A 22954-nucleotide genomic window follows, 5' to 3' on the forward strand; every position below is an offset into this window, starting at 1 on the left:
CGTGGCCAGGGCACGGGGGAAAGGGAAGTGCAGGCACTTGAGGTGGGGGCCTACGTGGTTCATGGTGGCTGGGGAGGAAGAGGGGGAGCTGGGAGAGAAGCCAATCAGCTCATCCCGGCCTGATAGGGAGCATGGGTGTCCTGCGAGCATCTGGAAACCACTGGAAGGTTGTAGGCAAGGAATGACAGTCCTGTCTGTAGTCTCAAAATAATCAAGCAGGCCACAGCTGAAAGAGCAGATTGACGAGGGCAAGGCCGGTGCAGGGAGCCACGCAGGGAGCTATGTAGCTCTCTTGATTTGCGGCACGTGAAATGTCAGAACTCCCAACAGTTACACCCCTTTTAACGTTACATATCAGAGGAGCCACCGGGCTGTTCGGTGCCTCGGGCCGCTCCCAGTGGCTCTGCCGTACCCTCTGCCATTCCAGGCCTCTGCTCTGCCCACGACCATCACTGACTCCCAGCCTCCCGTTTTCGCAGAGGAGGATGGCCGCGAACCCAGGGCGGCCGTGCAGAGGGAGCTGTCGGACATGGATTACCTGAAATCCAAGATGGTGAAGTCCGAGTCGCCGTCGGCCTCGGAAGAGGAGGAGAGTGAAGACGAAGCTGTGAGCTGTGAGGACGGGAGTGGGGCCGAGGAGGAGGCCCCCAGCCCCGCACCCGCCCAGCAGGACAGAGGGAGGCCGGGGGCCGGCCCGGAGCAGGGCACCCTGTCCAGGAACGAGACCCCGGGGATGGCCAGAGCCGAGGTGTGTGTATGAGGGTGCGCACTAGTGCTCGGGAGGCAGAGGGAGGAGGGGGTTCAGCTACCCTTGTCCTCACCCACGTTCCCTGCGGCCCCTTTGCTAGCGGGAGTGTGTCAGAAAGGAAAGACAGCTCTGCAGCCCAGCGACCTGCCTTCAACTCTCAGCCCTGCCACGTGCTTGCTGTGTGACCTTGGGCAAGCACTTCTCCCGTCTGAGTTTATTTTCTGTGGCGATATGGAGAGGCCTCCTGCCTCCCAGAGCTGGGGGTGTTAACGGGCTGCATGAGGGGCTCCTGCCTGTGATGCTTCGCGCTTAGTAGCAGGGTAGGCGGGTGTGAGCCACAGTGGACAGTAATCGGAACTAATACATGCTGGGTATAACGCCTGCTTTGTCGTTTGTCATTAAATCTTTCGATTTAATGACAGGGAGTGGGGTTGTGCAAGGATTCTTGTCCCATTTTACAGGGGAGGAAACTGAGGCCCAGTGAAGGAAAGGGACTTGCCCGAGGTCACGGCTGGGAAGTGTTGGGGTCAGAACTCGGACCCAGGCGTGCTGGGCTCTGAAGTCTGTGTTATAGATGTGGGGGCTACCTTCAGGGACAGGGCATCCTGTGCTCAGAGACAGGACAGGTCACATCTGAGTCCCCATCCCCTCACTTCCCTCTTTCCCAGCCAGCCCTCGTCAAGGCTCCAGACACCATCTCCCTCTTTCTCTTTCCTCTTCCACCTCATTCGTTGATTTACGGTCCCTTCTCGTGACCACACCCTGTCTTTTTCTCCTAAAAATGTATATTCCAGGCGAGTATGGCGAAGTCAGAGACCTATGGGTTCAAATCCCAGCTCCGACACAGAGTAGCCGTGGGACCTGGGGTGAGGTGCTCCTCGGGCCACTGATGCTCATCTGAGATGACGCTCAGCGTAGCAGTGGCCTCTGTGTCTGGTTTCCAGAACCCCTGTGCCTGAGCGTATGCTGGCGCTCACAGTTTCCGAGTTCAGGAAGTTACCTCTATGCCTCGTGTGGTGCAGCTCCCCCAGCGGGGTCTGGGGCAGCACCCCGTAATCAGGCCCATGTCTGTTTCTGCAGCGGAACCAGGAATGACCGGTCCTGCTACAAGGGGTAGAGCAGACACTACATTGCCTCCTGTCAGCTCAGAGCAGATTCTGCTGGCCGGTGGCTTCAAGTCAGGGCAAATTTTGTTGCCAAAGGAATTATAGAAAGTTTCGATTTTTTCAAGGCTACTTGGATTCCAGAATTACAAAGAAGCTCCTGAACCCGTAATCCTCTAAGGTGGTTTTGGAGACTCAGTAGGACAGCAGCGTTTACAGAGTGCTTTGCATGAGTGCCTGGCACAGAGTTAAGCCCTAAATCCACGGTAGCGAGTATCTGGATACCTCAAGGCTCCATCCAATGCTCTCTGCCCCTCCTGGTAGCCTGAAGCCCCTGTTAGCACCCCCTTACCTCCACATGCAGCCAGACTGCACCCCATGGCAGGCGGGATGCGCGTCAGCGTTCCCTGGCTCGCCCTGGCAGCAGGAGCCTCTGTGAGCGCCCACTGAGATGGCTGGAGCTGCCTCCTGCAGCTGTACCCAGGAGCTCACCGTGGCCATTTCTGTTCTTTGCCATCCTTCAGGCAGACAAAGCGGCAAACCAAAAGGAGCCCACCACCCCCTACACTGTGAAGCTGCGGGGAGCCCCGTTCAATGTCACGGAGGTATGACCAACAATGCAACAAGGGTGAGGAGAGCCTGGGAGAATAGGAGGCGGGCGTGAGGATGCCGGGAGGCTCTGCTGCGTGGGGACTTTAGGATCGTTGAGGACTTAAAGGAACTGGGGTCAAAAAGGCCAAGTAAAATCTCAGGCAGTGTCAGGGTCAGGAAGCAGAGATGGCTCTACAGAGACCGAGAAAGACCGGTTTCACTCCCTGGTCCTGTGCGTTAGGAGTGGCAAACACTGTTAAAAACTTTTCGGGGTGCCTGGGTGGCTCATTCGGTTAAGCGTCCAGACTCTTGGTATCAGCTCAGGTCGTCATCTCAGAGTGATGAGATTGAGCCCCGCCATCAGGCTCCGCGCTCAGCATGGAGTCTGCTTGGGATTCTCTCTCCCTCTCTGCCCTTCCCAGCCTCCTACCCCCCATGCTCTTTCTCTCTCTCTCTCAAAAATAAATCTTAAAAAAAATTTTTTTAAAGGATGAGGTGATAAATACCTAGGGCTTTCTGATCAGTATGGTCTGTTGCAACTACTCAGCCCTGCTCAGCCCTGCTCTTGTCACACCAAGGCAGCCCTAGATAACAGGTACACAAATAGGCATGGTTGTGTGCCAATAAAACTTTATTGACAAAAACGAGCCATGGGCCACATTTGGCCCACATACTGTAGTTTGTTAACTCTGAGTTTACACAGCAGAGAACTTTTTAATTTACTTCCTTGCAAAGGTAATGGGAGTTCAGCATAGGAAATTTTTTAAAAGTAGCTGAATAAAGAGAAATGAAGTAACCTATAACCAAGATGACCACATTAAATGTCCTCCAGCTGAATTGAGAGTGAGAGAGGTGCTAACTAGGTAGGGTGCCAGGACGTAGGTCTACTTCGTGCAGGTGTAATTACTGACTGTTCCAGGCAAGGTGGGGCAACCTTACACACACAAACACACACACAGCCCCTATATCATTCAGTGACAATCACCAATAAATTCTAAGCATATCGTCTTAGACATTTTTTCCTTTGTATATAAACATTGACCTCTTGTCTTCTAGTTTTAAAAAGCATTCCTACAGTAGGAACTATTTTGAAACTTTTTTTCTCCATTACCACAATACGTTAAAAATATCTTCGAATATTAAATTTTCTGCTACGACATCAGCATTCACATTGTATGTTATTTCTTACTCTGGACGCATTGTGGTACATATCCACCCGGTCCCCTGACGTGGAGCATGGGTGTGGTTTCCAGTCTTTTGCTGTTAATGATAATGGAGTCAGCATTCCTTGAGACCAGAGGTGAGCAGATTTTTTTCTGTAAAGGTCAGCACAGAGTTTAGGCTTTGGCGGGGGCCATACGGTGTCTGGAGCACGCTTCTTCTCTTTCTAAAAATAACCCTTCCAAAATGTAGAAATCATTCTTAGCTCGCAGGTCATACAAAAGCAGGCCGTGGGCAATATTTGGCCTGTGGGCCGCAGCTGGCCAAGGCTTGCCCCAGATAAATGTTTTGTGCAAGCACACGCATGGACGTTTTCAAGGCTTTGATACAGAATGTCAGTTGCCCTCTGGAAGCATTGCTCATTTATGCTGTCTTCAGCGGACTATGAAAGTGCCCACTTCTGCGGATGCTGGGTGTTCATCTTTCTCAAGATGACAGGCGAAAATGGCATCTCATTTTAATTTATATTTTAAATTATTGGTGGGACCGATCACTCTTTCACGTCTGTAGGTCAACATACGTCTCTTTTACAAAGTGCCTGGCCATAGCTTTGCCCTTGTTTCCTCTTGAAGTGTTTATCTTTTTTGATAGTATATTTACTCATTTTTAAAAAATTAAGCCCATCCAGGTTCATCTACGCAATCAGCACGTGGGTCACGCTAGACTATCTGAGTTAGCCGGTCCTTTAGAGTCCTTCTGGAAACAGAAATTCATCTCTCCGCGCTCTTCTGTACATTGCATTTTTTACTTGATGATACAGCCTGGGAACCTTCCATATCAGGACTTCTTTTTCATGATGCATTCTGTTCCACTGTTTCAATGGGCCACACTTTAGTTTTCAATACCAGACTTGCAGAAAATCATGCTTTAGAAAAAAAATAAGGAAACACTAGATGGCTTTTTGCAAAATTAATTCATAAAAAATAGTCACTTTTTTCTTCTCCACGAACAAAAACAAAATGCAATAGAGGAGAAGGTTTGTATAGAAAACAGAAAGAACACCCACCTCTAGACAGTCTGATGAATATTGTGTGTGTGTGTGTGTGTGTGTGTGTGTGTGTAGGGAGGCTTTATAGATACTCTAATAAAACTTTTATAGAGAAAACATTAAACTACAGTGAGGGATTTAAAAGAATACTTACATAAATGGAAAGCCATACACTTTAGAATGTAAAGATGCTAATTCTTCCCTAATCGTGAATAAATGAGTAAGCTCCATCATACCTCATCAGGATGGGGGCAGTGTCGTAGACCATGGGGGAGTAGCCTGCAAGAATAGACCCTTTCCCTGCAAGGCACTGAAACATATTTTAAGCTACAGCAATTAAAACAGTTTGGTTCAGGCAAAGTTGTGGACAGGTTGATGGAGTAGAAGAGAATTCAGAATAAGCTACAACTTATATCAGCATTTACTTGAGGATCGTTGGGGGGGGGTGTCTCATATCAATGAAGAGAAGCGAGATTTTTCCATAAGTAATAATGGGACAACCAGTTAACCTTTTTGAAGAGAGAAAGAAAGATGGATCCCTGCCTTACTCCTTATAGCAAGGTAAGTTTCAGATATATCGAAAGCTTTAAAAAATGAGACTGAAAGTTGCAGGAGAAAGCATTGGTGAATTTACTTATTAAAATGAAACAGGCGTCTCTGAGCCGTTTGCACAACTTGGTGGCTGTCAGGGAAAAAATGGATTAATGACACAACAGTTAAAAACTTCTGAAAGACAACAAATGTCATAAAGTCCAAAGACAACAGACGTTTGTAACCAAACAACAGGCAAAATCTGGTTTCTTTAATTTACAAATAGATCAGTTGATATTGGGACCTGTGACCTGATAGGAAAATAGACAAAGGGTAGGAGGTTGATAAAGGAGGGAAAACTTTACTTCTTGCAGAAAAGCGTTACGGAATTCCTGGCGCCCCTGAGACCAGTGGCCATTCGGATAGTGAGAAATGCTCATGGGAACAAAACAGGTAAGGTCAGGGCCCCGTGGGGTGGGTCTGGGGAGACAGAGGGCATAAATGGAAGGTTGGGGCAGCTGCTTCGGGGGGATGTTTTCAGGGCCGCTGTTGTGTTTGCTCTGTGTCCCCAGTTCAGTGGAGGGGTTGGAGTGCTCAGGACAAGGGTCTGCCTCCGGTGGCCTTGTATGTAGCTTGCCCCTGCTCCCTGCACCCTCCCTTCCTCCCTCTCAGCCTACACTTGTGCTCGTGGGCTCGCCTGTTCTATTTAAACACATGTCCCTGGTCCTGGGGCTTGCAGGGCCAAGTCCACGGGCAGCTGTGCTGACGGGCAGCACTGTGAGTTGCTGAGGATGTGTGGTGTTGCCCCGGCGCTGCCCTCTCCCCTGTCTTTCCCGCTCTGGGTGGCCAGCGCTCCTCAGGCTTCAGAGGGGTGGCGAACATGTTGGTAGGAAGGGTCTGAGCTTGGAGAGCTGGAAGCCTGCCTGTGCCTACTCGATGCCCAGGCACGGAGGCTGTAGGACACGGAGCAGCAGAATTGGTGCCCCTCGGAGAGCCACCCTGAGGGCTTCCGGCTGGGGGAGGCCGGGCAGCACCGGGCATGTGGGGTGTCCTTGGCAGGAAGACTCCCACATAGGCAGAGGGGTTGGGAACCATGGGGGCTGGTGTCTGGGGAAGAAAGGGCTCCTGCTTTAGGGATGGTCTTGTGGCCTTGGAGTGTCTGTGTTTCCCCCCCAGCTCTCTGAGCACGAAGCCCTTCTTACCAGGCAGCTTCGTTCAGCCAGCCAGCTCTGTCTCCTTGCACACTCACCGAGTGCAGTAAAGGAAGGGGTGACGAGTGCCTGCCCGCGCTCAGATCCCAGCTCAGCCACTTCCAGGCCCTGTGACCTTGAATGAGGGCCTTAGCCTCTCATCTGGGCAGGGGGGCAGTCCTAGCTCGTTCCTTTGTGAGGATTCAGTGAGTTCACACACACAGCATTTAAACAATGCTGAACGCCTACTGCATACTCCCTGAGAGCTGCTGTTCATAGTGGTGGTGGTGGTAGTGGAGGGGGTACCCCTGGTTTCATGGCACTTTGGAGACTGCAGGGTGAGCAGGGGTTGGCCAGAGGCAGCAGGAAGGAGCATAGCAGAGCTGTCAGGGCTGAGAGAAGACTGTATTAGAGGCCCGGAGCTGGAGGGAGCTGAGCATAATGAGCTTTTGAGGTGTGACAGAACGTCCCCTTGGAAGAGCTGCTGAGGAGGCAGGACCCGGCCCGCAGGCTTACACATGACCGTGGACTCCAGCCTGGGTGCAGGAGCGCAGCAGGGGCTTAAAGCACGGGGAGGTCACAGCTGGATCGGAGCAGTCCCTGGCTGGTGACAGAAGGGTCCTGGGGCGGGGCCCACGAGGGGCAGGTAGGCTGGGTGGGGCAGTGGGGAGGGAAGTGGATGAAGGACATTTATGGGGAGAGTTGAGGTGCCTGCCTTCGGGAACAGAGGAAGGAGGAATCCTAGGACGGAATAAATAGCCTTGTGATAGGGCTCCAGACCAGGGGACAGCACTGCTACCTCTTAGCCATGATGCTCTGTGGCTCACGGGTTGAGGCCCTGTGAGCTGATGGCCGTGAGGCCTCCGTGCTCTAGGAGACAGGCCGGTGTGCTTTTTCGTGTGCATGGAGCCAGCAGCAGAGTGCTTGTGGAGATAGCCTCTCGGCTGCTGAGCTGGTCCCCACGCTTCCGCCTGGGCATGGCTTCTCCAGAGGGGGCTGGGGTGGGTGAGGCCGGAAGGGAGCTGAAGACCCCCCGTGTTCCTGACTCCTGTGGTCCGGCACCTTCGTCTGTAAAACCGGCGATGGGCTCTCAACACTGCCCGCACGGAGAGCTTTGGCTGCGGAGTCGGGGAGAGTCCGCTTGTATTTTGGAGACTTGGCAAAAATAGGGTTTTTCCCCACTTCCTGCTCAGATCCCCCGACACATCCAGCACCGCGTGGGTGCTCCTGGTGACTCCCACCAGTGTCTGCAGAGTCTCCCTTTGTAACTGTCCCTTCTCAGGGTACATCTTTGTGGACTTCTGCAGCGAAGAGGATGTCAAGCAAGCTCTGAAATGCCACCGGGAATACATGGGTAAGGAGCCAGTCCCGCCTGGCCGCAGGGCCTTGTTCGCTCATTCGTGTACTCGTGTGTTTTTGTGGAGGGTCCGCTGTGTGCCCGACACTGGTCTGGTCGCTGGGAATACAGCAGTGAGCAGGATGGACCAAAACCTCTGCCGTCCCGGAGGTAAGAGTAAGCTGACGAAGAGCGGGGAGAGATAGGCAGTCAGCAGGTGGGCCGGGATTGGAGCAGGTGCATTTTAAAACAGGATCGTGTCCACGTGGGCCTCTCTGAGAAGGTGACGTTGGAGCAAAGCCCAGAGGAGCAGCGGGGGCAAGCTCTGGCTTTGTGCGACGGTGCGCAGAGACCGTTCATCAACAGTACGAGGCAGTCCTCTGGGGTTGGCTGTCCGGGGACAGCCAGGGAATGTGCCCTGAGGGGTAGAGGACGCAGCACAGTGGCCTGAGGTGGCCAGGCAGGCTCCCCCTGGGATTGAAGCCGAATGTGCGGGATGAGTGAGATTCAGGGAGAGGGCCCTTCAACCGGAAGGCCCAGCCCTGGCCCAGACCGCCACCCTGGTAACAGAGCCAGGTGCCAGCACTCTCGCCTTGGCCGTGGCATCTGGAAGGTTGCAAAGGAGAGTTTGGGTCACTGCCCAGGAGTCGCTGGCCAGTTCCGGGCCCGCCCCAGAGCCCTCACTCCTCTCCTCCTGTAGGTGGGCGCTACATCGAGGTATTCAGGGAAAAGAACGTCACTACGGCCAAGGGGCCCCCGAAGAATAGCGCCAAACCCTGGCAAGGCCGGACCCTCGGGGAGAACGAAGAGGAGGAGGACCTGGCCGACTCTGGGAGGCTCTTCATACGAAACCTGCCCTATACCAGCACCGAGGAGGACCTGGAGCAGCTCTTCTCCAAATTCGGTAGGGGTGCCGCCTCCAGCTGCCCCCATACCACACCCATAGCATGTAACGTGTGAGCAGCCGGCCTGGGTTCGAGTACAGCCCGCCTCCTATCAGCACCTGACCACAGGCAGACAGCTTCCCCCTCTTATCTCTGTTCTGTCATCTGTAGATGGGGCTGATGACCCCGGAGCTGCTGTGAGCGCTCACATGTCATGGATGTAGGGGGTTAGCAGGGCTCCCAGTAAAAGGTCATGTCACGGGCGTCATGTGCCGTCTCAATGCGTTGTCTCCTTGCTCTCACTGTCTAAACCCGGAACAGACGAGATCTAGAAACATTCTGCTGAGCTAGCCCTTGCTGTTCGAACTCCTGCTGCTCGTAGAGTTTGAAGTCCAGTCACTTGGGGCACAAACGTGGCAGGGCTCCTCGGGCTGAGCTCCACTGTCTGAGGCCTTGCTCCCCAAACCACACATCCCAAGTGGCTATGTCATGGTCGCTGCTGCTGCTACTATTTCTCAAGCGAGAATAGGAAGGCCTGGGGTTCAACTCAGCACACAGGGCTGTGTGTTTTTAAGGTCGTGCCTGTTGAAGGGAAGGAAGTCAGGGTTGGAGATGGAGGGCGAGGTCTGGATGCTTTGGGATCCCTCTCTTTGGTGGGAGGCCAGCTGTGGGTCGTGAGGGTCCACACTGGGTGAGAGTGCCTGTCGTCGGGGCAGGGAGGCCCCGGCTAGGACTCTGCCAGCAGGCACCTTCCTGTGACCTCCCAGCCCGCTGCCACTGGTTTGCACAGCAGGGCTGGGCTGCCCAGGTGAGGGAATGAGCCTTGGCCTCCAGGTTTCCATGGAGGAAGACAAAGACCGGGGGGGAGGGGGTGTGGGTGCCTCTTGGTGTTGAGAGCGGAAGGCGCTTCAGAAAGGCTGCACTTTGACACCCCACACACCTCTGGGACACTAACTGTGGAGCAGGCTCTGTTCAGTACACTACACTCGTATTGACGCATTTATGGACTTGCTGACAGCTGCCCTGTGAGCTAGGCATTCTTAGGATGTCCCTTTACAGATGAGAGACTGAGGCACGTGGAGGCTGGTGCTTTGCCCCCGGCCACATATGTGGTGGGTGTTGGAGGCAGGATCCAGCCTGGACACCTGTACTTCTTGGGTAGACACATAAAGGATTGTGAAAGGCCGCTCGTGACCTCTGAGCTGGTCTCACAGCAACTGCTTGCCACATTGTTCCGTGGGCCAAGTGGCTGTGACCAACTTAGAAGAGCTGGGTGCCCAGCACTCAGGCCCAGCCCCTGCCCCCAGGATGCTGACGCCTGTCCTGTCCCCAGGTCCTCTGTCTGAGCTTCATTACCCCATCGACAGCCTGACCAAGAAACCCAAGGGCTTCGCCTTTGTCACCTTCATGTTCCCTGAGCACGCCGTAAGGGCCTACGCGGAAGTGGACGGGCAGGTGTTCCAGGTAACTGCTCGGGGCTGGTGTGGCAGCTGGTCTCAGGTGATCGGGAAGGGATATGTGGGCCCACAAGCATGAGCAGCCGCATTTCTAAGAGAACGCATACGTTGTGCGAAGCCGCCGCCTCCAGGGAGCCTGTCGAGCAGGGCCCTTCAGCACCTCGGACAACACCTGGCACACCGCGGGGGCTCAAAAACTATTTGTCAAATGAACGAATGTGCTCTCCATCCCCAGAGATGATGCTTGGGAGAGAAATAGGGAAGGAGAGCTTGGACCTGGTCATGTTAAATGGGAGCAATAGGATGTAAAAAACTCTTTTTTTCCAGTGTTACTGCGTAGTGTGCTTTGCCCATCTGCTCAAGCCCAGGCCACCTCAAGCTCCCTTTCTCCTTTTTTCCCCCCACTCATTTGTTCATTCATGACTTACTGGTCTCCTGGGGCCCCCCAGCTGACCCGGCTCCCGCCCTCGTGGAGCCCTTGCTTTGGCGCACAGGGATAGGAGGGGGCCCGGGCTTGAGGGGGTGCTGCAGGGGTTTTATAAATGCTCAGTTTCTGTTGTGAGACTGTGTCAAAAGTCCCCCACCCATGTTGGGATCCTGAATCACGTGGCCAGGCCCCCATTCTGGTGTGATGGTGGCCCTGTGGTGGTTCTGCCTGAGGCTCTGTCTCCTGACTGGATTTTTAGCACTGGGTCCAGCCTGCTGGTGGAGGGGCTAATGTCCTGGGGCAGGATGTGGACCCACCCACCCCCTTCCTCTCTATCCTCTCTTGTCATCCTCCTCCAGGGCAGGATGCTGCACGTGTTACCATCCACCATCAAGAAGGAAGCCAGTGAGGACACGGACACCCCAGGATCATCATCTTACAAGAAGAAGAAAGAATCTAAAGACAAAGCCAACAGCTCCAGGTCCTTACCCGCTACCAGCCTCTGGGCCCCGCCCCTCCAGTCGTCCACGTGCTCTGGCTATTGGGATGGGTTCAGCCTCTCGTCCGTAACCTTGCTGAGCCCCACTTTCCTCATCTGCTTAATGGGGGGAATCACAGTGGTGCCTTACTTTCTCGGTGTTGTAAGAATTAAATGAACTAATATAAGCAAAGTGCTTAGTCCCTGGCACAAAGTAAGTGCTTGTTGAATGTCGGGGATTGTATCATCATTGCTTACGTCTCCAGGCCCTGGGCTCTTGGCCCATGCCAGGTAAGTTGGCAGAAGGAGGAGGCTTTGGGGGCTTGAAGGGCAGGCGATGAGCTTATTTTTTAGAGGTTTTGCATCTGAGAAAATTCTCCGCTCGTTCAGCCTTGGTCTGACTTCCCCGTTCTGCCTCTGCTTCTCAGCTCTCACAACTGGAACACGCTGTTCATGGGCCCAAACGCCGTGGCGGATGCCATTGCGCAGAAATACAGCGCCACCAAAAGTCAAGTGTTTGACCACGTGAGTGGCTCTGGGCCTATTGCAAGGGGAGAAAGAGCAAGGGGAGGGTCATCTGCAAGTCCCAGGCCTCAGGCTGAAGTTGTGGGCATCCCTGGGGCCTTCTCTGGAAGTATCCTCTCCATGCTCCAGGCCTGCTTCTCCCCAGCTTGTGTGGAGCCAAGCCAGAGAGACTCAGCTGTGGGGTGCTCCTCACCACAGCCCAATGAGCTAGGTGACCCTGCTGTCCCACTTCCCAGATGAGGAAACTGAGGCCTAGGGACACAAAGCAACTTGCCCAGGGTGACGCACTGGAAAGAGGCAGAGATGGGATGACACCAGGTCTGTCTGACTGTGGCACCTGTTCTCTGAACATTGTCACACACCTCTCCAAGGTTGTCACATTCAGTGCCTTGGCTGGGGTGGCCCAGTCTTTGAAATGAGGAAAGGGGAGTCATTGGTCTCTGCCCCTCTTTCCATCGAAGTCAAACCCAGTTCCTGCTGACTTTTCCCATCCATCTCTCCAGCCCCCTCGGGTCACACACCTTCCTTAAAATGCACGTGTCTCTAGTGGCTTAAGTCCATCTTCATCAAAACTTGGAGTATTTTTCTAGCCAGTCAGCAAAGGATATCCGTGGTCTTTTAGTCCATAAACCGTGGACCCACTGTCATTTCCTCCTGCCCGACACTCAAAGTCAGCGCTACCCATTAGAACTAGAATGTGTGCCCCATGTGCAGTTGCAGACGCCGTAGTGGCCACGTTTTTTAAGCAAAACGAAGCAGGCAAGATTCATTTTCATATTCTGTTCTATTTAATTTGGTATAGCCAAAGCGTAGCCAAGATATCGTTATACATAATATGAAAGACGACAAGATACTTTGCTTTTTTTTCTAAGTATTCGAAATCCAGTGCGTGTTCTATACTCCGAGCACTTCTTAATGCGTGTGCGCCACGCTTCAAGTGTTCAGTGGCTCGATGTGGCACATGGCCACCATGTTGGGCAGCTCGGCTCTAGGCCTTAGCCAGTTAGGAGGCATGCAGCCAGTTCAGATCCCACAGGCACCCCACACAGAAAGTCTTGCTGTTCTAACCTTCCAGAGAAGGAAAACAGACATAAACAGGTGCGGCGTGACCATGATGGCTAGGAAGGGTAAGCTGAGTACGGAAGAGGGTGTGAGAGTGAGGGTCGCCAGTCAGCAGTGTGACATCTAAGCAGAAATTGGATGGAAGGAGGGGTCATGGTGTAAGCATCATGCAGGCAGAGGTCAGTGAGTGCAGAGGCCCGAGTTGTGGATGAGGTCGTCCTGCTTGGCTGGAATGGATGGTGGGGAGTGAAGCTGGAGAGGTAAGCACGGGGTTCTTGATTTACTGTGAAAGACACAAAGTCCGAGCCATGAAATCACTGTGGGTCCGTGGGGGGCATTGGCGCGGCCTGGCCCCGTCCAGCTGTCTCCTCAGGCTGTTGGGAGATGGGACGGCTGACCTGTCACCAGCCCGCCAGCTGACAGGGCCTCTTCCTTTCCCCCTTCCCCCCTCCCACAGGAGACCAAAGGCAGCGTGGCCGTGCGCGTGGCCCTGGGGGAGACCCAGCTTGTCCAAGAAGTGCGGCGCTTCCTCCTGGACAACGGGGTCAGTCTGGACTCCTTCAGCCAGGTGGGTACCAGCTCAGCGAGCCACCAGCAGCTGGAGAGCCAAGGGTGGGGTTTCAGATCCGGCACCTGCTGGCAGGTTTGAGGATCGGGACTTTTAAGGATGATTATTATTAATCTCTAAATCGTCTCTAAAGAAGAAAATATCATCTGGGCTCAGACAAGGGGTCCATCTGCCTCGGATGGTGTTTCTTGGGGCTGTGTGCAGGGGGCTTCCCCACATAGATGAGAGGGGCCGTGCCCAGTTCCTTACTAAGAGCGCCTTTCGTCAGACTGGGAGTTTAGACCCTCCTTAGACCAGGTAAGAGAGAGGTCAGACCTCCCACGTGCACATTCGCCACCAGGTAGGAGTTTAGATTAACGGATGGCTAAGTCTTAGCGAGCCTGCTGAGGCCGCCTTGCCTCCCCCCCTCCCTTTCACAGGCTAGGAAACAGACCCAGAGAGGGGTTGGGGGTGGTGACTTAGAGGTCAAACACAGAGCCTGTGGCAGGAGCCTGGACTAAATCTCGACTTCTGACTCCCAAGTAGCCCTTCAGCTGGTCCAGGCCAATTTCCAGGGCGGTTGGAATGGAAGGGCGCATGGATATGTTAAGGACAGACGCTGATAGCCAGCACGTAGTGGGACTCACCAAAGTGTTCCCCTAAATTTGTGTTGTATTATTCATTTCCCTCACGTGACAGTCCCGAAAAGCAACGCTACTGTGTTCCCATCATGGTCCATAGAGGCTAAATCACATGGTCCGGATCACAGAGCTAGTTGCGGATCGGAATGCAGCCCCAGAGCCCCCGCCCCTAACCGTTGTTCTCTGCAGCCTGAGTTGCACCTGAAGCCCCCCGGGGCCCAGCCCTTCCCGCCTGCAGATGGCTTCTACCTCACCTGCCTCACTCAGTCCTCACAGCAACAAGGGAGGCCTAGAGGAGGGGTGGTACCGCCCATTTTGCAGGCGAGAAAACTGAGGCCAGAGGGAAAGCAACGGACCCAAGATTTCAGGTTAGATTCGTAGCCAAGCTGAGCTTCACGCTCAGATACCCCATATGCCTGGAGTTTTGCCATTGTATCTTGGCTCTTTGGTGCCCCTGCTACCTGGTTTTTCAGTGAACAACCACTGACATTTACAGAGTGCATATACTGTGTGCGCTTGGCTCGTGTGAACGCACGTAATTAAATCCTTCCCTGCAGTGCTCCTGTGACGTAAGCTCTGTGTCCTGGCATTAGGTGAGGGGCTGAGGCCGAGTTAAGTACATCTCTCAGGGCCATGTAGCTACTGTCTTCTTGGGCTTCTTCCAGAAGCAAACTCTTAAGACGGAGGTTCAAGGTTCATGCAGTTTACTGGCCACAGTGCAGAAAACACTGGTGAGAAAGGTCGAGGGGAAGGAGACCAGCACGGGGTGTGCTTATCATAGTAACTCCTGCTACAGCAGGGGGCTGACGTTTGCCTGGGGGACGCTGCAGAACTCACACTGCACACTTGTCCCGCCCCGAGGACGGGCGACGCACGAAGTCCCGAGCACCACAGGCTGCTCCCCCGGTGTTGACTCCTCGGCCCTTCCCGCCTGCCCCGTGTGTGGCAGCAGGTGCTCTGCAGGTCCAGGAAAAGGCCCCTGGCCCTGAGATGCACGTCCTAGCCGTTGGCAGTCCGGGCAGAGACACTCTGGAAGGTCTAGCGAGGGCTGTGGGCGGACCCTGGCCGAATCTGCCGTAGCTCAGAAGTGGAGGGGCTGACATGTGACCTGGGCTCTAGAGCTAGAGCCCTCCCCCCTCCCCCCTGTGAGGAGCCGCCTCAGTCCCTGGAGCGCCATGCCCGAGAGAGTGGGGTCTCGGGGGCCCACTCCCCAAGTGCCCTACTTGAGGTCCCTTAGGGGTGCGTGGTGCAGAGACGACCACAGATCGGTGCTGGGGTCAGGCGGAGGGTCCTCCCTCCTGTTGCCCCACGTGTGTTGATTCCCTCCCTGCAGGCGGCGGCCGAGCGAAGCAAGACCGTGATCCTGGTCAAGAACCTCCCAGCGGGCACCCTGGCGGCCGAGCTGCAGGAGACCTTCGGCCGCTTCGGCAGCCTGGGCCGCGTGCTGCTGCCCGAGGGCGGAGTCACCGCCATCGTGGAGTTCGTGGAGCCCCTGGAGGCCCGCAAGGCCTTCAGACATCTGGCCTACTCCAAGGTACGGCTGCCGGGGCCTGCTCAGGAGAGGGCCAAGGGGGCTGACAGGCAGCCATAGCACAGAGCTGGCCGGTGTGGCCCCTGCTGCCAACCAGCCTTCTCCGACGGGGTCTGACTAGGACCCCACCCCTGAGAACACCTCAGGACGGGAGCACATGAGAGGGCCACTCTAGACATCCCCCAGAGAGCAGTCTGTGGCCCCTCGCCTCGCTCAGGCTTTCCTTGGCTCTCCACTCCTATGTGAATTAGAGTCGTCATTCTTGGAGCTCCTGGTATCTTGTACTTCCAGAAAGTTGCAAGTCATTTCTGTAAGAGAGCTGTTTTCTGTCTCTCGATAGAGAAGGAAGTTATGTGTATATGCATGTCTACAGTAGTGCGTTAGTTTCTCGTGGTTTCTCTCACAAATGGCTACAAAGCAGGGGCTTAAAACAGCAGAGCTGTATCGTCCCACAACTCTGGAGACCCGAAGTCTGAAATCCAGCTGTCACAGGGCTCTGCTCGCTCTGAAGGCTCTGAGAGACCCTTCCCTGCCTCTGCCGGCTTCTAGTGGCACCGCGTGTCCCTTGACTCGTGGCTGCGTCTGTCTGGTCTCTGCCTGTGTCTTCACGTGGCCTTCTCCCTCCGTCCCGGATCTCACTGCCTTTCTCTTGTACGGACACTTGTCATTGGATCTAGGACCCACCCAGATAACCCAGATGCTCTCGTCTCAAGATCCTTCACCGAATGATATTTGCAAAGATCTCTTCCAAATAAGCCCCATTCACAGGTTCTAGGTTTCAGATACGGACATATCTTTATGGGGGTGGGGGGCCACCATTCACCTACGATGAGCAGATTCTCTTTCTCAGGCACTTTAGCCCTCCGCAGACTGTTTATCAGGGTCTGATTTATCCTTTTTAAAGAAGGAAGGAAGCCGCGTGCACACGTTCCCCCGCATTGCCTGTGGTGTACTGGGGGGGGGATGTGTGTCTCTGACGGCCCAGCACACTTCCTCCCGGAGAGCTCATTTCATCAGTGATCCTGCTTCCCTATCCCACTCTCCCTCACTTCCTGACCACACAAAACCCAAGGAGACACTGACGTGTCTATTGACAATGATGCTCGGGCTTGTCCCCGGAGCCTCAAGCTGGGGGTGGGGGGGGGTAGTGTTCTCAGGGATCAGGCAGCACAGAGGGTTCCAGGCTGTGCCACTGCTTTTGGCTTTGTTCCCCGGGGGTGAGTTGCCCATACTCTCTGAGCCTCAGGCTCTTCATCTGAAAAAGGAACTGAGCCCTTCCCCTGCCCTGTCTCTGCAGTTTCACCACGCCCCCCTGTACCTGGAGTGGGCTCCAGTCGGTGTCTTCTCCAGCTCAGCCCCACAGACGAAGGAACCCCAAGATCCACCAGCCGGACCTGCAGGAGAGGACAGGGCGGAGCCGGAAACCTGTAAGAGCTGAGATCAGGGTGTCCCGGGCAGCGGGCAAGTGGAGGAGGGAGGGAGGGTGGGAGGGCTGGGCCCGATGCTGAAGTCTATCAGGTATTTGGTTTTAAGTTCTTTATTCGTCCTGGAGACCAGCGCATCTCAGACTCTCGGATTTTATAGGCACATGAAACGTCCTTAAGATCAGAGCCTAGAAATTATAGGCACAGCTTAAAGTAGCCAGCTTTTCAGTTTGTAAATTAAAGGTTGAAAAAGACCCCTAGAATCTATCAGGGATTTCGAACAGAGCAGGTGAGAATCTTGTTTTATACACCCGCCAGCGTGCCTGGAGGGCGGCTGGCCAAGGAGACTTCTCTGGGTCCTTGGAGTGGCACAGCGCCCCCTGGCCACTCATGACTGCAAGGGCAGGGCACAAGGACGCCTGGGGCAGGGGCGGGGGTGGGGGGGGGAGGCACGTGGCCCACCCCCAGCTAATGCTTCACATTTGGGGGCGGAGGGGGCGCCATTGGCGCAGGGGCAACACAGTCCCCCCCTTGCTGGGACGGTTGTGCAAATAGCAAGGGATTTCACACCCGCAGCCTCTCTGCCCACTGAATAGTCAGGAGCGCCCCCAGTGCTCATGACAACCGGAAACACTGTCCCCATTCCTTGGTGTTCCCCAGTTGTCCCCTAGGGGGCGGGAAGTGCTCAGTGTGGGGACCATGACCACATCCTAGAATCAAAGACCTTCAGAAAAGTTTTGAAAAGGACTGGCGGTCCTGTTATCCAGGTGTTAGGGTTTGCTCATCAGCAGTATCCCGCACTTTCCTACTCACCACCCCCCGTAGGGCTACCCGTGTATTAAAAGAAGAATTGAGAAAATAAGTCATCTACCATCTCCATTGTTCCCAGAAAGGGTGTCTCAGAGCAAAAACGGGGCGAGCAGAATTCTCAGATTAAAGAACAGGCGTTTAATTGAATAGACCTCACTGTCCATAAGCCTCCCAGGGCTGTCTGCATTTGTCACATTGTCATGAGTCCGTTAAACCTTCAGGACCAGCCCAGTCGGCCTGAGGCACTTGGGAGCCCTGGTCTGGTATCTTTATTTTTATCGGGAAGGGCTGTTCTTCCGTCCCTGCGTCTGGAGGCTCCAGGAGCCTCTCTGGGCCTCAGGGTGACTGGTCACTGGAACCTTTCAGAACCCTTCATGAGCCCATTGCCGAGTTAGTTTTGTCCACAGATTGGATTAGGGTTCCCTTCAAAACCTACTTTTGCCGCCGTCAGGAAGACTTCTCCTGATGCAGTCCGGTGATTCTCTTAACGAGCCATCACCCCAGAATCGTCAGCCACCTTTGCGGTTCACTTCACTTACTAATCCCGCACCTGAATAATATTTTTTGGCCAAAGCAAGTTCTCCTGTCAGGCACACACGTTTGCCAGGGGCGGGGGCCCATTTCCTACCTGCTTTGGCAGGACCGCTAAGCCTAGTGCCACGTAGCCACGCTCGTTTGCACATGTCCTGGTGTGGCCCCTAAGCCTAGTGCCACGTGGCCACGCTCGCTTGCACATGTCCTGGTGTGGCCCCTAAGCCTAGTGCCACGTGGCCACGCTCGCTTGCACATGTCTAGTGTGGCCCCTCACTCTGGCCTTCTAGAACACTTGCCACAGTTTGTGTTCTATGTATCTGTTTGTTTTTCTTGCTCAGTATCCATTTCTGGCATTCGGGAGAGCCTCCAGGGCAAGGAGCGGCTGCCTGGCTCACTGCTGGCTTCCCTGCCCCCCACGAGGCCCCAGGCATAGCCTGGCTCCATGAATATGTGTGGACAGAGTGAACAGATGCAGGAAAAAGGGTTTCTGCCCCTCTCTCTGTGCCTGGAAAGCTAGGGACTGGGTCATCCCTGCCTTTGTGTCCCAAGCCTCAGGCACACAGTAGGAGCTCCATGATGGAGGGTTTGTCCTCCAACAGTCGTCCCGAGTCAGAGCTGCCAGCACTGATTACAGGGACCATCCCAGCTCCCGCTGCGGGTACTGACTGATGCCTGCCCAGCAAGCTACGCTTTGCTCTGTTCTAACCCTTTCCCGCTTCCTGGAACCGTGGACAGGCTCATTTCCTTGGTGTCCGTCTGGCTGATTTCCCTGTTGGTAAGTCACGCCACAAGGCAGGGACCTTGTCTGCTTGCTCACTGCCAAGGTGAGCAGCGCACCCAGTAGGAGAGCAGCGCGGGGCGCTGAGTGAACCCAAGGCCACTTACGCCGTGCCAGGCCCTGCATTGAGCGTCGGGTTCCTCCGTGCGCCGCTCAGAGCTCCTGGGGAAATCACCGGCTCCTTGTCCTCTCCCAGCCCCGCGGCTGGGCGAGCCGCCGTCCTTCTCTGTGGCTCGGTTTCTGCGTCCGTAAAATGGGCATGATGACCGTGCCAACCTCTCGGGGCGCTGGTGAGAGTGTGGTGAGGCACCACAGGGTATGCATGGCCCCTCTGCCCCTCTGGTGCCTTCAGCAGCAGAAGCCAGAGTGGATGGGCCGTCATTCAGCCATGGGCACCAGCTTCTGCTGAGCTGAGGTGACCCCCGTGGGTGCCGCACAGACCCTCTTCCCCAGGAGAGGCCTGGTGGGGGACAGACAGGGCCGTTGGGGGGCAGCTGAGATGTCGCACTAGGAGTAGGAGCGGGCCGTATGGACAGAAACGTTCTGGAGCCCACGGAGAGGAGGCTTTGCAGAGACCGTGTGCCCGAGTCTGCCCGCCCCACTGAGCCCCGCTTCCCGGGGCCTGTGCTGCCGTGTTGAGAGCCTCCCAGACAGACTCCCCCTGACAGGCCCTGCCTCTCGGGGCTGCCGAGATTCACACAAAGGAGGCCACAGAGCCTGGTGGAGGAGCCGGCTGCAGGCCTGATTTCAGATAGGGAGCTGTATGTGTCTGAACTGATTTCAAGCCCTTCTGAGTCCCACGTCACCAGGTGAATTCCCACAGAGCTCACCTCCCAGGCCTCTTTTTGCCCTTTCTGTTCCTTGTCTTACACGAATCGCATACATAGCCCCCTCCCCAGCCCCCTGTGCCATTCCTTTTCACCTGCTCCTCCCCCACGCCTGGGCCTCCACCCGGTTCCTGAAGCCTCCGATCCCCATCGCACACGGGGACGCAGCCAGCCCCCAAGCCCTAGACTTTCTCAGGCCCCAAAGGAGGGGAGTGGGGAGGGGAGTGGACGGAGCTTTTATTTTTCCACTCCCCCTCCTGGCTTTCTGGAAAGCTCCCCGTTCTCTGTACCAGTCTCGAGGGAGGGGGACAGCGTGTTTTATCTCCCCACAACCAAGACCCTCACCTCCAGATAAAGGGCTCAGAGTCGGGGGAGGTCCTGGAAAGCTGCTTGCAACTGATAACAGTCTCTGCTGTCAGCCTTCAGCGCCCAGAGCTGCGAAGGGGGGGAGCCGCCGTGAATTCTGCGGCCTGATTATAATAAAGCCCCATGTGGCGATGCGTGACTGGGTTTTATTGTGCTAACTACAGATGGAAGCACATTCTCCCCTGCCTGCCCCAGCCCCCTCCAGCCCACCTTGCTTTGAAATCATGCCCCCCACACGCACCCCCACCCTCTGGCCCAGCCCCGCTTCCTTTCCTTACTTCTTTCCTCTTTTTCTGGTTCCCGGTGATTTTGTTGGCAAACATCTGTTTGAGTTTCCCAGTATCTCATTTTTCCTTCTCGTCTTTGTCTCCCCACTAGGGCCAGGAGCAGAAGTGCTTTTAAAAATGACCTTTGGCTTCACTGCCATGGCACTTGGCCTCCACGTCACACCTCTCTGGATAGGGGCACAGGTGTGGGCCCCAGCAGGGCCCCTGGCCTGGCCGCCTGGGGAGCAGAAATCCTTCCCAGCAGTGTGGCCAACAGGGACGTGGTCCCCCAGACTCTTAAGGTGTGGCCCACACAGCTAGTGGCATCACTGGGACTCTAACCCAGGTCACTCCTTCCTAAGGCCTGTGTGCTTTTTACAGCTCTGTGCTACTCCTGGCTAGTCTGAGGGCCCCTTCCCAATTTTTCCAGGCCCCCCATTTTCAGCAGATCTCAAGACCAGCCCCCTCGTCTTGTTCATTCTCCCAGCATCCTGGGGGCAGTTACTGTTGTGGGCAGGTGGTTGCTGGGGACACAGAAGTTTAGAGAAGCAGCAGACACCTCTGTGCTGTTGGAGGATGGCTGGGCCACATTTAATCATGTCTTTTATTTCAAGCTGGATGTTCCTCCCGGGTGTTGGGGATCAGGGCTGTTCGTTGACCAATTAGCAGTTGAAGAAGCCAGGTGAGCCAGGCCAGCCACATACCTGGGGCGGACATAGGCCCTGGCCGCCTTGTTCTTCCTGGGCAGGGGCCAAGGGCAGCTCACTCGCCATGGAAAGGATCCACCTGCTGTTCCTGAGGGGCCACCTGTAACTATAAGCTCAGCTCAGCTCTCGTTAAACCCAAACGTCCCATCTCCAAGGCAGGTGCCTCTGACCTCCTACACAGCTCTTGGAAGCCGGGCAGGGAGGCAGGATGGAGCTGGGCCCCCGAACTGCTACCCTGGGGAGGCTTTGAACCCCCAGGACACCAGGGACTGCCTGGATTCTGGGCCCTTGGGAGGGCCGGTGGTCTGTGCTGGCGGTCTGTGCATGGGCTGGGCGTGGGGAGCCGTGCACAAAGGCCTGATGAGCCGGTTGGTTTATTGGTTGACCACTGCCTAGTACGGAAGCCACAGGCCGTTGAGTTAGTGGCCGAGATTTAAAAACCGTGGGCTTTTCTGTCAAAAGGTGGATTTTCAGCTTCTCTTGGAAGACCTGCACATGGGACCAACCCTGAGTTGACCTCCCAAGGGAGCAGCTGGCTGGTATCAAGAAGGCGCTGTCCGCTTCAGCTACCCATGAGCCTTCGTGGTCACCATCATCCCCACCTCTGTCTTTGCTTTAAAAAGAATTTCTTTGGTCTTCCATGAACCTCTCTCCCAACCTGAAGATCCCTCGGATTTAGGGTTGAGAGGCAGCAGCCTCCAGCATTGTTCACAGGCCACCCACTTTTTGTGATGTGGCTCCCATGGTCATTAATGAGACAGTCCACCTGGGGCATCGAACCCAGGGCCTGGCGTGTGGGGTGGGGTGGGGGGTCTAATCAGCCGTCCTTCCCTGCCTGCTTTCACCTCCAAGATGGCAAATGCAAGGAGAGCCAGCGGGGTGGAAATGTCATTCCCAGCTGAAGGTCCTGTGGTTTTCAGCTCGATTGAAGCTCTGGTTCGGACCCCGAAGTCTTAGCTACTTTGCATAGCTTTGCCTCCCCATCATTAGCAGTACTTTGTCCACCCTGCTTTGCTTTGAACGTTGAATACAAATAGCCACACCATGGAGTCGGGGGGCTTTGTGTTGATTTCTTCTTTTTTGTCCTGGAGTGAGGGTCTGGGTTCTGGGTTCACCTCCGGGGGAGCAGGAGGGGCAAAGGCTGTCTGTTCAACTGATGTGAGACAGACGACATTATCACGGCCGCCCGTTGCCATCAGGGCTTGAAAGGGTTGTTTTATGACAAATTGGTTGAAGCTTAATTAGGCCTTGCAAGCATTCAGCTTGCCTCCGAAGGGGCAGGGGAGGCAGACAGGAGACGGTGTGGGTACTTGGTGTCGGAGTTGAGGGGGCGGATTTGAACCCCAAGAAGCTTGAACTGTTTGAGTGCATGGGTGCGGGAGGAGAGGGCTGTGTCTGTCAGCACGGAGCCGGCAGTGCACAGAGCTGCCTCTGTGGGGCCTGTGCTGGGCAGGGTGTGCCAGGTTTGGATCTGTGAGGAGGAACGACCCCCCCCTCCCCCGAACCACACGGGTGCAAGGGTGCCCTCTCATGACTGCTTTGAAGAACCTTCCGGATGGGCTCTGATTTCTGCAGGGTGTGGGAGGAACCTCAGAAGCTTGGACGAGGAGGTGGGATGTGACCCCGGGCCCTGATCATGTGACTTGGGGGACCTAGGGAGGTCGAACCGAACTGAGCACATTTCGTCATAGCAGGACTTCTAAGAGGTCACGGTGCTGATCTCCTTCTGAGCCTTCTGTCACCCCCAGGTGACGTCCGCACGCTTCACCACGGCTGACCCTGAGCCGAAGCCACACACCTGCTGACGCACGGCCTCCTATTTGCTCTTCCCCCTTCCTGAAATGCTGTTCCTTCCGAGTAGGTGTGACGAGAGGGCTGGGGGCACACCAACAGCCCTCTGTAATCCTGTTCTCCAGAAACACCCAGGAGCACGTTCTGCGTTCCCACCCAGCTTTCACTCCCCGTGTGTGTCTCTCAGAAAC

General features: G+C 55.3%; 1 protein-coding gene and 1 long non-coding RNA gene across 7 annotated transcripts in view; one reads left to right on the forward strand and one right to left on the reverse strand.

Moving 5' to 3' along the window:
* RBM19 (RNA binding motif protein 19) overlaps nucleotides 1-22954 on the forward strand; it is a 148640-nt gene that overhangs the window by 6730 nt on the left and 118956 nt on the right. For all 6 annotated transcript variants that reach the window (XR_005831727.1, XR_005831726.1, XM_040619894.1 and 3 more), the window contains exons 6-16: nucleotides 480-748; nucleotides 2376-2456; nucleotides 5557-5635; nucleotides 7655-7726; nucleotides 8409-8612; nucleotides 9926-10056; nucleotides 10836-10957; nucleotides 11383-11479; nucleotides 12999-13109; nucleotides 15063-15263; nucleotides 16558-16687. Coding sequence is in view for 4 of the 6 variants with exons in the window: in XM_040619894.1 (XP_040475828.1) it covers nucleotides 480-748; nucleotides 2376-2456; nucleotides 5557-5635; nucleotides 7655-7726; nucleotides 8409-8612; nucleotides 9926-10056; nucleotides 10836-10957; nucleotides 11383-11479; nucleotides 12999-13109; nucleotides 15063-15263; nucleotides 16558-16687 (1497 nt within the window). In the remaining 2 variants the exon portion in view is untranslated. The remainder of the gene's footprint in view (nucleotides 1-479; nucleotides 749-2375; nucleotides 2457-5556; nucleotides 5636-7654; nucleotides 7727-8408; nucleotides 8613-9925; nucleotides 10057-10835; nucleotides 10958-11382; nucleotides 11480-12998; nucleotides 13110-15062; nucleotides 15264-16557; nucleotides 16688-22954) is intronic.
* On the reverse strand, nucleotides 12245-16706 carry LOC121099998. The gene is made up of 2 exons (XR_005831728.1): nucleotides 16579-16706; nucleotides 12245-12824 (listed from the first exon to the last, which is right to left on the reverse strand). It is a non-coding gene; the product is annotated as an uncharacterized LOC121099998 (long non-coding RNA).

Source organism: Ursus maritimus, unplaced genomic scaffold (assembly GCF_017311325.1).
Source record: "Ursus maritimus isolate PB19 unplaced genomic scaffold, ASM1731132v1 scaffold_33, whole genome shotgun sequence".
Taxonomy (NCBI): domain Eukaryota; kingdom Metazoa; phylum Chordata; class Mammalia; order Carnivora; family Ursidae; genus Ursus; species Ursus maritimus.